This window comes from Melanerpes formicivorus, unplaced genomic scaffold (genome assembly GCF_026170545.1).
Source record: "Melanerpes formicivorus ecotype bairdi unplaced genomic scaffold, bMelFor1.0.p_v2 SCAF_13, whole genome shotgun sequence".
Classification (NCBI taxonomy): Eukaryota; Metazoa; Chordata; class Aves; order Piciformes; family Picidae; genus Melanerpes; species Melanerpes formicivorus.
The window spans coordinates 6732551-6747718 of record NW_027142365.1 but is presented as its reverse complement, the minus strand read 5'-3'; the positions used below and the strand labels follow the sequence as shown (position 1 = coordinate 6747718).

Sequence of the window (15168 nt, the reverse complement as noted above, 5' to 3'; positions counted from 1 at the left end):
GATGGTTTCTGTAGCTACCTGCTTGTTAAAAAGTAGCACTTCCCTTCAAGGCTATTCATAGCCAAAATGTAGTAAACTCAAACCCAGGGCTGTTAACTTGTTCAGCATGAAAGGCCATTACATCACACCCTGCTGCTGGCAAGGAGCCTGGGAACCAGGATATGTGCAGCAGGTCCTTCAGTTTGCCGCTCTCCAAAAACCCATGGCACTTGTCAGAGTTCCGTAAGGTGGCTGACTGATTAAAGAGATTTAAAGCTGATGAAAAGTGTTCTTTCATTCTGATGCTGATTTTAAATAAATGAAGGCACAGGCTGGGAGGAAAGGAATCCAGACCCTAGATGTACAAGAACTCTGCATTTTGGCATTCATGTGATCTAAGGCAATATATTAGTGTCAAGACATTACTGTGATTCAGCACAGTAAAGGGATCACAGAAATTGGAGCCAGAAAGGCTATCATCTACCAGTGAGGAAAGCTCTTGCAGTGCTGTTGTGTCCAAACCAGTTTTAAGTGCCTTAATAGTAGCACTCATTTTTGGAGACGATTCTGATCTCTAACAGATCCTATGGACTGTCAGAAGCATCACTGTATAAACAGTTCTCCTTAATGAAACTGTTGCTCTCCACCTGCAAGTGTCTAATTAAAAATGGGATATATTTGTGCAGCAGTTGGCATGTAACTGATTACTTGCAAAGCTAGTAAAGGAGTAACTTTTTTATGAACTTCTGTAACAATGACCTAAAATATTCATGGGAAAATGTTTTGAGCCCACCTAGTGTGCCTTCAGTCACCTTTGACAGAGCATAGCTCCACTGAATTGAATATAGGCTCACAGGAGAGTTAATTGATATGGTTGGAGGGTCCACAGTGAGATTCAGTGGGACTGAATATTAGAAAGCTTCAACTATACCACACTACTATTTTTTACTGCTTTGGGTTTTTTGTGGGTTTTGTTTGTGTTTTAACTACAGCTTTCCCACTTTTTCCCTATTAGCTAGGGTTTTTTTTTTGTATCACACTTGGTGTTTTCCTTCCCTTAGTATTTGAAATATGCAACAAGTATCTTACTATCAATTTTCTACTGGTTAATTTATCTTTTTTAATGCTATTTACTTGGTTTAGAAGAAAACCAGTCATACCTCCTGAAACATCACTTTCCTAATGGGTTTGTATTCTGGTTGCAGTGTTCAGATTCATGGCAATCAGTCTTAGGATGCAGAGAAATTGTAGTGCAAAAGATGGGTGTTTTTTTTCTGCCCTTAGGAAATGTGTGTCTGCCAGCTTGTGGTTTTTTCTGCAGCCATAGAGATAATGTAATCAGCTGTCTATGGATTCACTCAGCAGAGAACTTATTTTGATGGCATAAAGTCCTGCAATTCCTGTTCCTCCTAGTCCTAGATCAAAAGGAGAAAGGCCAGGTGGAAAGGATGAATCACCAGGATGCTGAATTCAATCAATTCCCAGCTGCTTTGACAGCTCTCATAAAGCTCTAAGTAGCTAAGGCAATTAAAACTAGAGCATTTATGTCTAAGATGCACATTGGTACCAAAATCATGACCCCAGTAGCCTGAAGACAGTTAGTGGCTTAAAGCTAAGTTACTTTGATTACCCTAAATCCTAAAGTATGCATGGCATAAAAAGGCTAAATCTAAAGAGCTGGCCTCATGTGTCTATATAAATAGATATCCTGTGAATAAATAACATGACAAAGGTGGGGGGGTGCTTTGAGACTGACAGCCTGGGCTTACCCATTGAACTGATTTCTCATGGCATGTCTTATTTCTGAATTCTATACTTTGTAATTTACAAAGCCTCCTGTTATTTGGCTAGATTGGAACTTCTCCTAAGAGTAAGCTCTGGTGATTAGAAGCTAGGTATTTAATGTAAAGCTGCCATTTAATACAGGATTGCTGACAGTTTCTTACCAGCTCTATCTGGAGAATTTTGGAACACAAGTTATTTACCATCTAGGCTATTTATTCACAAAGCAGTTGGGATTACAGATCAAAGTCTTTGAGAATAGAGGAGAGACACAGTTCTGAATATGTTCTGTTGCATCATGCCTGCTGATGTATTGGACTAGAGGGAAAGCACAGCTGAGAATAAGGAACCTCTATGAATTCCTCACCATCCTCATCTCCTCTAGCCCCATTTTGTCTGTGTTGTATTCTTAGACACACTGTCTTTAATGACAACAGAGCCTTAAGTAATGTAAAAAGCTCATTGATACCAGAAGGAAACGGACTGCTTAAAGCAGTGATACTTTTTTCCCCACAGCACTCCACTGACAGGATGAAACAACCTGTTGAAATTGGGAGAAGTAAAGGGACCACCACAAACACTCACTTCTGTACAGCTTCTTTCTCCCAGCTTTCATATTTTTATAGCGTCCCTGCCTGCTTGTGCATGAGGAGAGCAACACACCTCTTTAAAAACACAGCTTGTGTCTGCACTTTTTTTTCTTTCAAGATTACAATCAGGCAAGTTTGGCCATTTGAAAGTCAGCTGCATGGGCTGCTGATTCAGAAGAGGACTAGATACCATCTTGGCAACAGCTTGGAAAAATGTTTCCATTGTGCTGGTGAAATGAATGCAAAATATTTATTCTCTGAGCTTGTTCACAACAGCATTCTCAGCTGGAACTGCGGGTGGGGCCGTGTGGAAGACATTTGTAGGAAGACAATGGTTTGTACAGTGCCCAAAGTATGCAAATTTTAGGACTAAGAAAGGACAAGGCTCCTACCATATGGGTAGGAGTAATCAACAGAATAGAAAAGGTAATAGAGGAAGAGGCTTGACAAAAGAAGGGGAGGGAGCCAAACTCGAGAGGGGAGGTTTTAGTTTAGTCTTTAAGCATGCTTTGTTGCAATGAATTACCAGTGATAAGGTTAGTATCCTAGTTAGGCTTTTGACTTTATCTGTCACACTTTCTTACCTACAACTCCACAAGCCACAGAATCTGTGGTATGTAGAAAGTCATCTTCCTTGTACCTCAGAACAAAAAGTTACTAATTGCTGTTTTGTGGTATGTGAGCACAAGCAGAAAAATAAACATGCTTCTTGCCCCGAGGACCTTATTGTCCAAGAGCCTGATCTAGCAAAACAGGCCAGGCAAACTCTAAAACTGTAAGAAAGCATTGGCTTAAACAGGATTGTTCCTATGCACTACTACCAGTACATGCTTGCAGAAGAGACTTGAAGTGTAGCCATAACATAGCTTGCAACAGCAGGAGGCACTGAAGAAAGGTAACCTGAAGGTTACAGCACTGAGTTTAGGTTAGGGTTGCTCTGTATTTATGTTGCTGAATCTCGGCTGCTGTTTTGGTTTTGTTAATATCAATGTGATGATGGCCTTCATCCAGAAAAGCACTTAACTGTGTGCTTCATTGTAAGTGCACTGGTAATTCTGTCACAGTCAACAGTAGTAGGACACTTAGTGATGTGCATGCCAACTGACTTTGGATGAGGGTCTTTGTACAATTTTGACTATTAAAACACTCACAAATGACTAACACAAGTACTGAAAATGAGACAGGAAGCTGATGGACAGACAGGATGGAAAAAACGAGTTGAGGAAAACATTAAAAGTTCAGAAAACACTAAGTGAGGGAAAGAGCTCAGGAATCAGAAATGAGCTCTTGGTGACAATGGAAAATAGCTAATCAGAGTGGCAGGGAGAGCAACAGCTGCAAGATTGCTATCTGCCTGCTGTTGTGTTTGGCCTTTCCAGCTTTTGGTGTTGAGATTGTATTTACTTGGAAACACTGGTGGTGTATGCTACCTCTAGATCCAGCTCCCTACATAAATGGAAACAGCCATTGATTAAGGCATGGCTTATGAGAGAAGTCAACAGATTCCTCACCTACTGCTTTCCCTTAAACATGCTGACAACCACACAGAAGCACTTCTAGACCTACCTGTGGCACATAGGCACAGAATGCTACCAAAGCTGACTTGTTAGTGAGCACTGTGAGGAACACTTTCCACAGAAAGTGGGAAACTAACTATAGAGTCAGTACGCATCTAAGCTTACATGCTTGAGAACCCATTGTTTGCCATATCCACACTGTAATCACCCACTGCCTGTGACTACACTTTGGTATCCACATCTCCACAAGGGCTGCAGTAACACAAGCATGGTGGCAAGCCTGCTGGAGGTGTATCCCTGGTTTTTACTGTGGAGCTGACTTCAATTTTTTTTCTGTTCTAGTTCCTGGAACACAGGGAAATAACTTGCCAGTATTTCCATGTCTCTTTATGGTAGTGTTTGTAGTCATAAAACATTTAGCTTTGATACTTGATATGCTTTTTGCTTAGCATAGTCCTTTCTTCAGTCTATCTGGACAGTGTCAAATCACAGAACCAGTACGGAGTGATCTGTTTTCACCTGCACGGTACCTGAAGTGATAGAAGGGTGCAGTTAAGAGTCAGCCCAAAAGGGAAAGCATGCATGAGAGAAGGAAGATATCCATTGTGGGCTGCTGTCATTGCAGTTTCTCTTGTGCATAACAGTAAAAATAAAGCTGCACACAAAAATTAGGTGTGGAGTGATCAGCTGTGGATCTGGGAGTAATTCAGGGGGAAGGTTAAGTTCCTCAAGCTATCCAGCTCTAGTGCCATCTGAAAACCAGCTTTTTGACCTGAGATTACAGGTCAACTGTAGGCTTTGTGTTGAAGGCAGTTAATTAATATATTGGTTTGTATACATGATAGTAGCTACTCTAAGACTCTGCAAGCTTTTAGTGGGGCCACTGATGGCACTTGTGCTTAGAGTTTGTCATTTGTGGGGTCAGCTTGCTAATGCAAACACCAGCCCTGAGTGCTATGAAGAAGTTCTCCTTAGGTGTTTTAAGTTATCCTAGAACTGCCCTGAAAAATACTCCATTATCTTTGCCTGCAGCTTTGAGACAGCTTTCAAATACTCCTGGAGTCCTGTTGCGTATTGAGATCTCCAGTCATGATAAGCTCTTCAGGAAGTGGCCACTTTGAGTGCAGGTCACTTGCTCCATGTTCAGCCTGCAGTTATCTGCTTTAGTGCCACAAAGTGAATTGTTTATTTCAGCCCAGGCCTATGTGAATTTCATGAAGAGGTTTTGTTGTTGTGGGTGATTCAGCACTAAGCTGAAGGCTGTTTCTACTTTCAGTAAACCACCCTTGTCATGCTGACCTGCATCATCCTGCTAATGTCTTGGCTCAGATCTGCTTCCAGCCTTTCAAAACAGCTGATCATCATGAAAAGTATGTTTTAATGATAGACTACTAGAGTTTGGCAGTTTACACAAGCCTGAAGTGTGGCATCAATTAACTTCAGGCTTTCTTGGGCAAAAGATGTTTCATTTTAAGTTTCGGAAATACCACCACTGAAAGCTGCTGCAGTAAGTGCTTGCAGAGTGATGTCACTATCTGTGACTAAGGCTTTGAAATACAACACTAAGATGGAGAAAGTGGAATCTTGTACAGTAAATGTGTTTATTTAAATCAGATTTGGCTCAGAGCATTTTTTTAACTGTTATTCGCTGTGGCCTCTGTTGTACAGATTACTCATCAGTACTCTGGCCTCAATCCAGCTAAAGTACTTAAGTGCTTAACTTTAACACAAATAATTCTGTATTCAGTGCCAGAGAATGATGACCCATGTCAATGTGGGCTCACATTTACTCCTCTTTTCCACTGACTTCAAATTACCTGATTTTTACCATTAGTATTGCTGTACTGTTATTTGGTGGTGTGTGTTTGTCTTTAATGTACATTTGTCACAATAAAATATCTGCTGTAACCATGCTTAATACCTGATTACTGCAGCTCTTTCCAGCAATAATTTCCCCTTGCCCTTATCTGTGCCCCTCAGTGTGGTAAGAGGCAAGTCCCATTTTAAAGAGACTTAAGGAGCACTCCAGCATATGTGTGCAAACAGCTTAAGTATATCTTATCAAGCATATATGATAACAAACATTTAAGACAAGAACACTTAAATACTCTGCAATAGACTAAAATGAACAGTAGCATCCCTGTGTTTGCAGAATCAGGTAGCACACTGTAACATCAGTGCTCAATAAGATCAGGTTTGTTTCTCTCATACTTCACTTTTTAGAACTTTGGGTTTGAAAGGACAGAATTTAGATGCTGGCCTGTTTGATTAATAATGTGCAACACTGATAAAATTAAGACTCCACCTGTATTCTGCATGAGTGATCTGAGAAAATAAATATTGGCCCCAAAGGCCTATGTCTCTGATATTGGTGACTCAAAGCTCTGCCTTGTCTGAGTTAGAGTGATACAGCTAGAGAGAGCAGTTATATAAACAAATTCTGCTGCTTCTCCACTTCTCTTGTAAGAATTTAGCTGAGGATATCAACTCTTCCTTGGTCTTTTACTTCCTTTGAAGTTTACTTCTCAGAAGTGCTTAACTCTTCTGTCACTGGTACACTGTCACTTTTCCCCCTCTCAAAGTGGGGTGCTGTAGGACAGGTGGTGTAGAAGGCAAGTTCTTTGTTTATGGTGCTAGATCAAAGAAACTTCTGCAAACTGTTTCTCAGTTAAACCAGTGACAAAGATTAAAGATTCACAAAGATTAAAGCCATGAATTCATTTCCATACAGAAATATTTAGGAAGGGCTCTCCACTAAAAATGTGAAATTGCTCTGCACATTCAGTTCACATGTCTTCAGGGGAAACAGATTTCAACACTCACCACTGTTAATTGCAGGGAAGATTCAATGCAAGCTAGCCACTTCATCGTCTTCCCTAGTGCTGGATGCACTCCTATATATTTGTTTTGGTTTTAGGATTCAGCTAACTTTGAGTGTTACTCCATTTCTTACCCATTTAACATGCTAAAGATCCCCAACTGTGACTGCTTATCACTAATAACTCTGTAAAGTGATTAATATTATAGCTACTGCTATGTGGGAGGATGTCTGCAGTGGGAAGCTAGTTACTACTTACAAAATGTAACAGCAATATGTAGTTATTTGGTATTCCCTGCCAAAAGAGTGCTTGGGACCACAGAGTGAGTTGTAGTCTGATGATACTGGGATGAAAAAAGACCAGAAACCTTGTGGGCTAGAGTTCTTACCCAATGGCAAACTCTGTTTGAAGTGTTTTCAAATGAAATCATTAAAGCTATCTTCAGCTTCACCATAAAGTATTGGAAATATGACAGAACATCAACTCTTACTCCGTCCCTTTCACACCTTCTGCAGTATAGCTGTGTTGCTAGGTAAGACTACAGACAGAGCACCCAACTGACCCCTGCAAGGATACAGTTCATTTTCAATACCAGGTTTTGTGATAGGATATGGTCACTTCGTTCTAAACAAATTTATAATCTCTGAGTTGTCACCACCACATGGCCATAGCATTTAATATTTCTAAAGCCCTTAAAGACTGGAGCAATTTTTATTGCATTCCTTCCAGGTACAGACAGAAAAACCTTCAATCCAGTATTTTGTATGAGGCATCCCCTTCCTCACCAGTTTATTTGGTCCTGCAACAGTCATTCTCTAGAATAAATCATAGAAACTACTATTCCTGCACAAATGCTCTGTCCACTGGGAGCTTTTCAGGGTAAGGGTAGGTGGGGCATGTATCCAAAGCAGTAACAGAGCTCTTCTCTAGGACTGAATGTGCTCTTAACCACCCGACAGACTCATGGACTGCCATCTCACTGGCAGCCTTCTCACCATGCAATTACGATTTTTACATACAGACGGGATCCAAGACGGGACCCTACTTTCAGCCTCACTGATTCTAGGGTTTTCAGCTGTCCTAAACCACTGGTATCCGCTATCACCCTCTATCAGACAACAAAGAGTAGTTTAACTTACAGTTTAACCAGCAGATGAAACCTTTTTTCTGATAAATTCTGTCTTTTTCCGCTCCATGAACCAGACTAAATTAAACCAAAAAAAAAAGCAGTGAGTGTTTAAAATCAATTTGTACAAACAGATTGCAACAAAATAAGCATATCTGTGACATGCATTTGGAAAAAAATCTACGTTGTTCATTGACACCTCATCAGGAGAAGAGCTGTTAACTACTTGAGTTGTTTAGAACTGTAATTGTAGTAAGGAGCTCTAGCAAATGGTGGGAAAATTACCATTTGTAGTTTACTCTTGCATTCAGAATGGGTTTGCCTTAATTTGCATTTAGATGGGAATTCCTTCTTGTTGCTCTTCAATCCATTAGGTTTTATAAGGTAAGTAGTGTTGGGGGTTTTTGTTGGTTTCTTCCCCCACCCCCCCCTTTCTGAAGTACTTCGAAGGGCGTTCAGTGTTACTGCTGTGCAGGTGGCACCCCCAGCATATCGGTCTTAAGCTTTCATTGATCAGAAAGAGAGAACTGTCAGGAAAAGCTCTGACAGAGGCAGCCCTGAATTTCCTGTAAATGCCCGTTTCTAAATAAAGCACAGGTAACATCTTTGTTGCAATGCTTGGATAGGTCTGTTCCGTGCAGTCTTGTGATTTGCAGCATTTCTTTTTTTAGGTTGCTCTATTCCTACCCAGTCATCAAAGCCTAATGCTAATGTGTAATCTTTACTATTGTTCACTATTTGCTTTAGACTTCTAATTTAGACTAAGGCTAATTGGGGGGGTGGGGAGGGCAAAGCAAATTTACATTTGTATTAGATGGTTAATAAATTGGCTGTTGTACAAAACAAAGACTTGTCATTGAACTGTATAAAACTAAATGTGTTTTTCTAAAAATTGGGCAAAAATAGAAACAAAAAAATAAATGTGGAAAGGACATTATACATTCGTTTTCTCCATAGGACGTTCAACTATATGTTACTGGTTCCCAACAAATGAGGGTTTTAAACCCTGTTCCTAAAAACCTCCAGTGTGAGCAATGTAGGGTTTTTTTTCAGCAAAGTGTGTTGGCACTTCCCTGTTGATGGGTTCAGAAAGTTCTCCCAAAATCCAGCCTAAGTTCTTAAGTAAAGGCTAAGTAGATAATATCCCATATGGAGCCACCATATAGTGTATCACTTACTTTCTTTCAAAATCACATTATATCTGGGGACCATTGTTCTATTTTCCTTCACTACTCTTTGTTTGTTTTCTAGACTAACAAATATGGAGGTTTTCGAGTCCTTCTTCACAGGTTATGTTTTCTGAACTCCCAGATCATTGTTGCTGCTGTTTTTTTACTCCTTTGGTTCATTCTTGAGTTTGATCCCCAAAACTGAATGCATTATCCCAGCTGGCATCTAACCAGGGAATGTGTAACACAGATTCTCCATGTCTTACCTATAACACATTTGTGTATAATGTAATTTTTTCCCCCTAGGAATCTGCTATAGTTGCCTGACGTTTATTTTCATTCTCAGTTTTTTTCCTTGCATGACTGCTGCAAGCTGATCCTTTCCCATTTTACTTTTGCATTTGATTATTGTGCTCTGTTTACCTGTATCAAAGTGCATCCTGCTTTCAAAGCACTGCAGCAGTTCTCAAGATTATTTTAAGTTTTCAGGCTATCCCTGAAAGAGCAGCATCTCTTAGTACTGAGCAATTTGAAAATGCAATCAGGTTATTCATTATTCCTTCATCATCAGTGACAACAATGATTAGAACACAGACCTCTGTGGAACCCTCTCTTCCTTCTGAATATTCTTGTAACCTTCAGCAGCCATTTAATCTGGACGATCTGCCTTGTTTGCATGACTGTTATGAAGATAGTGTCAAAAGTCCTCTTAACTTGTGCTGCATCTGCTCACCGCAAGACTTCTTCCTTGTTATTACAATGATCTCTCAGGTCTTTTCCAGCCTTGTTGATTCTGTGACTCTTGATTGGCATGGTATTGTTTACACACATTGGCTATTGCTGATGATGTTTCTTTTCTCTAACCACTTAAAATGGGCGTATTTGTTTTCTTATCCATCTTGGAATCAAAGTGACACTCAGTAGTTTATAGGTTGGTTCTTGGTTCACTCCCACTCCCTTCCCTTACAGACAACTGTTTGAAGCAGAAACTGACCAAATGGAGATGCAGCGATCCAGTCAGTACAGTGACTGCAGATCACTTTATCCCGAGCAGTTATCTAAAATAGGTTGTATGAAGGATGTCCTGGAAATGTTTGCTTCTCCACTGGTTGCAGAAGCAGCACCCTGGGGTAACTTGTTCAAAATGGAAAGCTACACAGCAGGTGTCATTCAAAGCATTTTGATATAGCTGAGGACTGCATTAATAGATCCCTATCCCAGTGGATGCATCCTGATAATTCAGGGAGACAAGACGGCAGCAAAACTACACCAAAATAACCTTCTGATGATGTTAACTGCTGGTCACATCCCTGAACATCCTAGGGATGTTCTTATGAATGTAGTGGGATTCCTTCAGTAAGATACAGGACTAAAAGGACTCTGAGATTATCAGGTAGTTTTACCACATTCACTTTAAATGCAGATATAATTTCCAGGACTGATACTTCTACAGAGGATACCCTTTACCCTAGAAAGTTAAAGAAAACAGGCAGAGAAAAAGTAAGCAGTTACCTATTAAAATTTACATTCTAACCTTCCCAGAGGTCCTAAACCCTCTTTTGTTTACATCCACCTTTTTATGACTTTTGGTGTTGTATCAACCTTGAGCTGTTTTACTTTGCCTCTTCAAAGATTGCTGCCACTGCAGTATTAAGCTTCTGTATTAGCACTATGTCATAGCTCCCTGGGTTTTGGCATCAGTAACACCCCTGTAAAAATAAAATTGCAACCTGGCAAAGAAGAAATGTTTTCAAACAGTTTTTCATTTATTTCTCTTCTAAATGTTTGTACATAAAATTTATATCATGTAGTGGCATGTTACTGTCTTGTAACATTGGGTATCTCAAACAGCAAACAATAGCAAACATTTAAACCACAATCTAGACAAACGCCTTGGTTATAGTTACTGGAAACCTGTGGCTGTAGAACAGTCACAACAGATATTGAAATGTTACAATATAATAGTATCATCTTGGTGGGAATTGCAGGTGCTTTGAAAGACAGATCTTTTCCTTATCTTATAGAGTAATCCTTTTGTAAAATGACAGGTAGGGTTTGTAGAGAAAGGCAATACCAAAATCTACTAATTGCTCTAAAGTACAAGCAATGAACAAGACAGTGTCCTCTCCATTACTTTAAGCTGATTTCAGAGTGGGCTGTTTCCAGGTGTGGTCCCACTGTTACTCCTGCCCTTGGCACTCCTTGTGCCAGTACTAGCTAGTAAAACTGCACATTGACTTGGATCAGGAACTGGATAAAGCCCAATCTTTTATTTTAGTTCCTTTGGTTTTCAGCTGCACCAGTTTCCTGTTCTGACTCACTGTGTTGCCTACAAGCCAAAAGGAGCTAGAACTCAAAGTGAGGAGCAAAATGAACACCATGATCAGCAGCACTTGCTCCAAAATCGGTTTAAACAAATTGTGAGGCTGCAGGCAGAGAGAAGGATGGAGTTTCAGCCTTCAGTTCTCTATTTCCTTTGGGGGTTTCTGAACAGTATGGATGTTACAACACAGCTATAATGTTTCCATTACAGGTGCCTGTTATATATTAAATTACTGCCTTTATACCATCTTGAGTTTCTCATAGTACTCTTGGTCTGGATGTAGATTCTGTCACTGGAAAACCTGGAACTTGCAGTATGCTCTGAGGTTCACAGGGCAGCATAGCTTATTGGATGACACAGGCTTACCCCACTTCTTATAAACATGCCTGTGCTTTGTAGCAGCTGAAATGCAATGCCCACCTTTGAAGTTCAGTGTCACTTCCAGCTACAAACAACCTTGGAGTTGTATTTCCCCATGGCTGATAATTATGGATAGTAAATAGTTGTTTAAAAAAAAAAAATGAGTGTTATTTCCAATCATCATCATCTTCTCTTCTTTTGGTTAGGGATATTATCTATATCAAAGTACCTGATAAAGAAGATAAATTTTATTTAGAGCTCTTAAAGATAGTTCCCAGAGACAGTTAAAAGCTTCCAAAGCATATTAATTAGTAGGCTGAAAATACTATGAACTGCTTTGGTATCTTCTGTGACTGGTCTTCTGAAATCCTGGAAGTCTTTAAAAACTACAACTAGGAATTAAACATTTTTGGATTTTCTTTCACCTTCATGGTGAGAAAGAACTGGACATTGTTAACTTGCTTCACTATCCTTGAAAGTGCTCCTGAGAAAAAGAATCTGTCACCAGCAGTTAGCTTCCTTGCTTGATCTCTGGACTTGAGAAATCATAGAATCATACAGTGGTTCAGGATGAAACCAGGTTGCTCAAAGCCCCATCCAACTTGGCCTTGTTCCATCCACACAACTTGTTACTTTAAAAGGTTCTCATTCCTGAAAAGGGGGGGGGGGGGGGGAATTAAAGTCTAGTAGCAACTGAGAAAGACCAGTGATTAATAGGTACAGTAGTTAATCAGTATCATGCTATGTTCAAAGAATGCAAGCGAAATATGCATTGTTACATAGGGTAATTAGATTTTTTTTCAGGACAAAATTCCTAGTAAAAAGTTCTAAACTACTAAAATGATGACTTGGTAATGTACATGTTCCAGAAGATCATCCAATGGAAGATTTTTTGGTCAAGTTACATCAGCACCATGAAAAACCTAAGAGACAAAGTGATGAACAGCCCAGTGCTTAACAGTATATTAACATCAAATTTCAGCTCCTCCTGTCCTTGATTCAACCTTCTCTCCTTGAGGGACCTGCTCAAGTTTTGAAGCTTTGAGCCCCTCCTTAGGGACCAGTAGATTTCAAAGGTTCTCTAATGGCTCCTGTAGACTCCTTTGGCACACTGTGCTGAGTGTCTGCCTACAAAATGTTGTCATGGCCAAAGAACCAACCTGTGTATCTGCCTCTACAGCATCCCTGTCTGAGCTCATCCTTCTGTCCTTCCTCAACAGTCTGTGGGGATAGGAAGCCTATCTATAACTTACCGCATCTTGCTGTCTAAATTACATGGTGAATCCACCTCAAATATTTCCTTATTTCTGTTGATTCTCTAGCCTGGCTTACGAGCTCAGGTGCAATAAATTCCACTCTTCCTAAGCTGGGGTCTTCCATTGTGCAAACTCCATCCTTCAGCCACTGTTAACAGCAAGCGGTTTGGGCCGTCAGCGTTCTGTGCTCAGGTAGTTGAGGCGTTTGGCCGCCCGACACCGAGCGCAGGTCAGAGCAGCTCTCCAGCCGCCGCTGTCTCCAGTGACAGCACTGGCGGGGCACTCGCACTCTTTTTTTTCTGTCTCTTTCAAGATTGATTTTTAAAGTAGGATCATCTAGTCTGATCTGCTGCACAATGTAAACTAGAATGTCATTCACTAATCCCTGGGTCAAGTCCCTCCTAACTTCTTGCCCAGCTGAAGCCCAGGGAGGAGGGTGCTGAGGCCCAGGGCCGCCTCCCTCCTCCTCAGGGACTGCCCCGAGGCTGAGCGACCAGCTTTGATACAGGCGGCTTACATGGAAGACGCTGATATTCGAGCTAATCTTGAATTGTCACTTCTCGAACGTTTTAAATGGAAACGAGCGCGTCTGTTCCCAGAGCGGGTATCCCGGGGTGGCGGCTCGGCCCATTGTGGGAACTCCCTGTCACGCACGGGGGAAACCCCCTCAAGACCCCCTACCCGCGGGGCAGTGGAACCGTCGGCATCCCCGGCGCTGCCTCGCAGGTGAACGTGCGGGACTATACCAACTCCTTCTCGCCGGGGGAGCGGAGAGCTCCCCCCTCCTCCGTCTCCTCTGGCATCGCTCTAGTCTAAAGCAGCCGGGCGAAGACCCGGGCCTGCCGAACAGGCTGCGAAAGGCGGCTGGCCTGGCACAGCCCCTGGGGCAGTGAACCTCTCCCGCCTTCCCTTCCCTGTGGCGCGCGGAAGTGGTAGTTACTTTCCCCTCCCGCCGCCGACCAACGGGCTTGACTGCAGCAAAATGGAACGTACCAATCCCTCTGCCGGAGCGGAGGGGAGCAGGAGTGCGGGAGAGAGCCGCGATGAGGTGTAGCGGGAGTCGCAGTCCTGGCAAGAGGCGTTTGTCCTCCCCGTACGCTGAACAGCCACTGACGGCTGCTCCCTCCGTGTCGAGGGGAGGCGGCACCTCCAAGAGGCACGGCCGCGGGGAGCCCGGGGGCCGTAGGGTTAATGGGCTGGGCGCAGCCGCCGCGAAGAGGGGGAGGAAGGGCGAGTCCTGGTTCCTCCCCCCCCCCCGCAGTGTGTTCGGGGTGTGTGTAAGAGGCAGCGCACATCGAACCGTGCGTGTGTAGGAGGCCGAAGGGCAGCTGCTGCCGCCGCCGCCCGGCCTTAGCGCCGTCCCGCCTTCTTTCCCCTCAGTGCTCGGCGGGAACCGCGCCAGCCGCCCTCTCAGCGGTGCCACTCCCCTCTGCCCGCGCCGGGCTGTGCCGATGCCGCCGCGGGGCCGGTGAGTCCGCGCCTGGATGCTCATCTCCTTCTCCTCTCTTACCTCCCGCAGGCGGCGGCGGCGGCAGCGGCTCCGGCTCCCTCTCAGCTCCCGGCCGCCTCTGAAGGGATGCTGGAGAAACTAGAGCTCGAAGATGAAGGTAAAAAAAATCAAGGGTGGGGGGGGTCCGGGGGCGAGTCAGTGGACACCCACGCACCCAGCGGTGTCTGGGCAGAGGGATGGGAGCAGGGGGTATCACCTATCTCGGGAAGGTGGTTGCGCCATGCCCGGGACGGCCGCTGTGCTGCCGTCTGCGCTGGCGGTGTCCTTGTGGGGCGAGTCGCAACCTCTGTCCCCCATCCTGTCCTTCTTCTCCTCCGGCCCGGTCGCTTTGCGGTGCTTTTGTCCCGGTGGCTGCAGCCCGGCTCGCACGCCGCCTCCTAGCTGCTGGCAGCACATGCTCGCGCCTCCGGGGCCGCAGCCGTCTCGGCGGTGTGAGCTTTTTCCTTTGCAGTTCTAATCAGCCAGGGTCCCTGGCACTCAAGGGAAGGCAGCCTTCATGGCATTCCCTCCTCCTCCTTGTAAAACATTCGTTCTCCTCGAATACGTCCGCGATACCAAATATAGACTTTGAGAGCGAGGCGCGGGCAATGATGGAAGGCTTTTCCAACTCTACTCCTTATGGATGTTCATACATCCGCTTCAAGAGCACAACTGTAAACTCAATTTTCCGTATGTGGCTGCCCCTTTGAGTTGTTCTTTCGCTATCCTGTTAAGAGCTGCAGTTTTAATGGAGTATA

The 15168-nt window shown here is 43.2% G+C and overlaps 1 protein-coding gene across 4 annotated transcripts in view; it reads left to right on the top strand.

Annotated features, from left to right (window-relative positions):
* Positions 1-15168, top strand: part of PRKAG2 (protein kinase AMP-activated non-catalytic subunit gamma 2) — a 186969-nt gene that overhangs the window by 133294 nt on the left and 38507 nt on the right. For 3 of the 4 annotated variants that reach the window (XM_068145964.1, XM_068145965.1, XM_068145966.1), the window contains one exon: positions 14441-14528. The exons of the other annotated variant lie outside the window; for it this stretch is intronic. In XM_068145964.1, coding sequence (XP_068002065.1) covers positions 14441-14528 — 88 coding nt within the window. The remainder of the gene's footprint in view (positions 1-14440; positions 14529-15168) is intronic. 4 annotated transcript variants of the gene reach the window in all.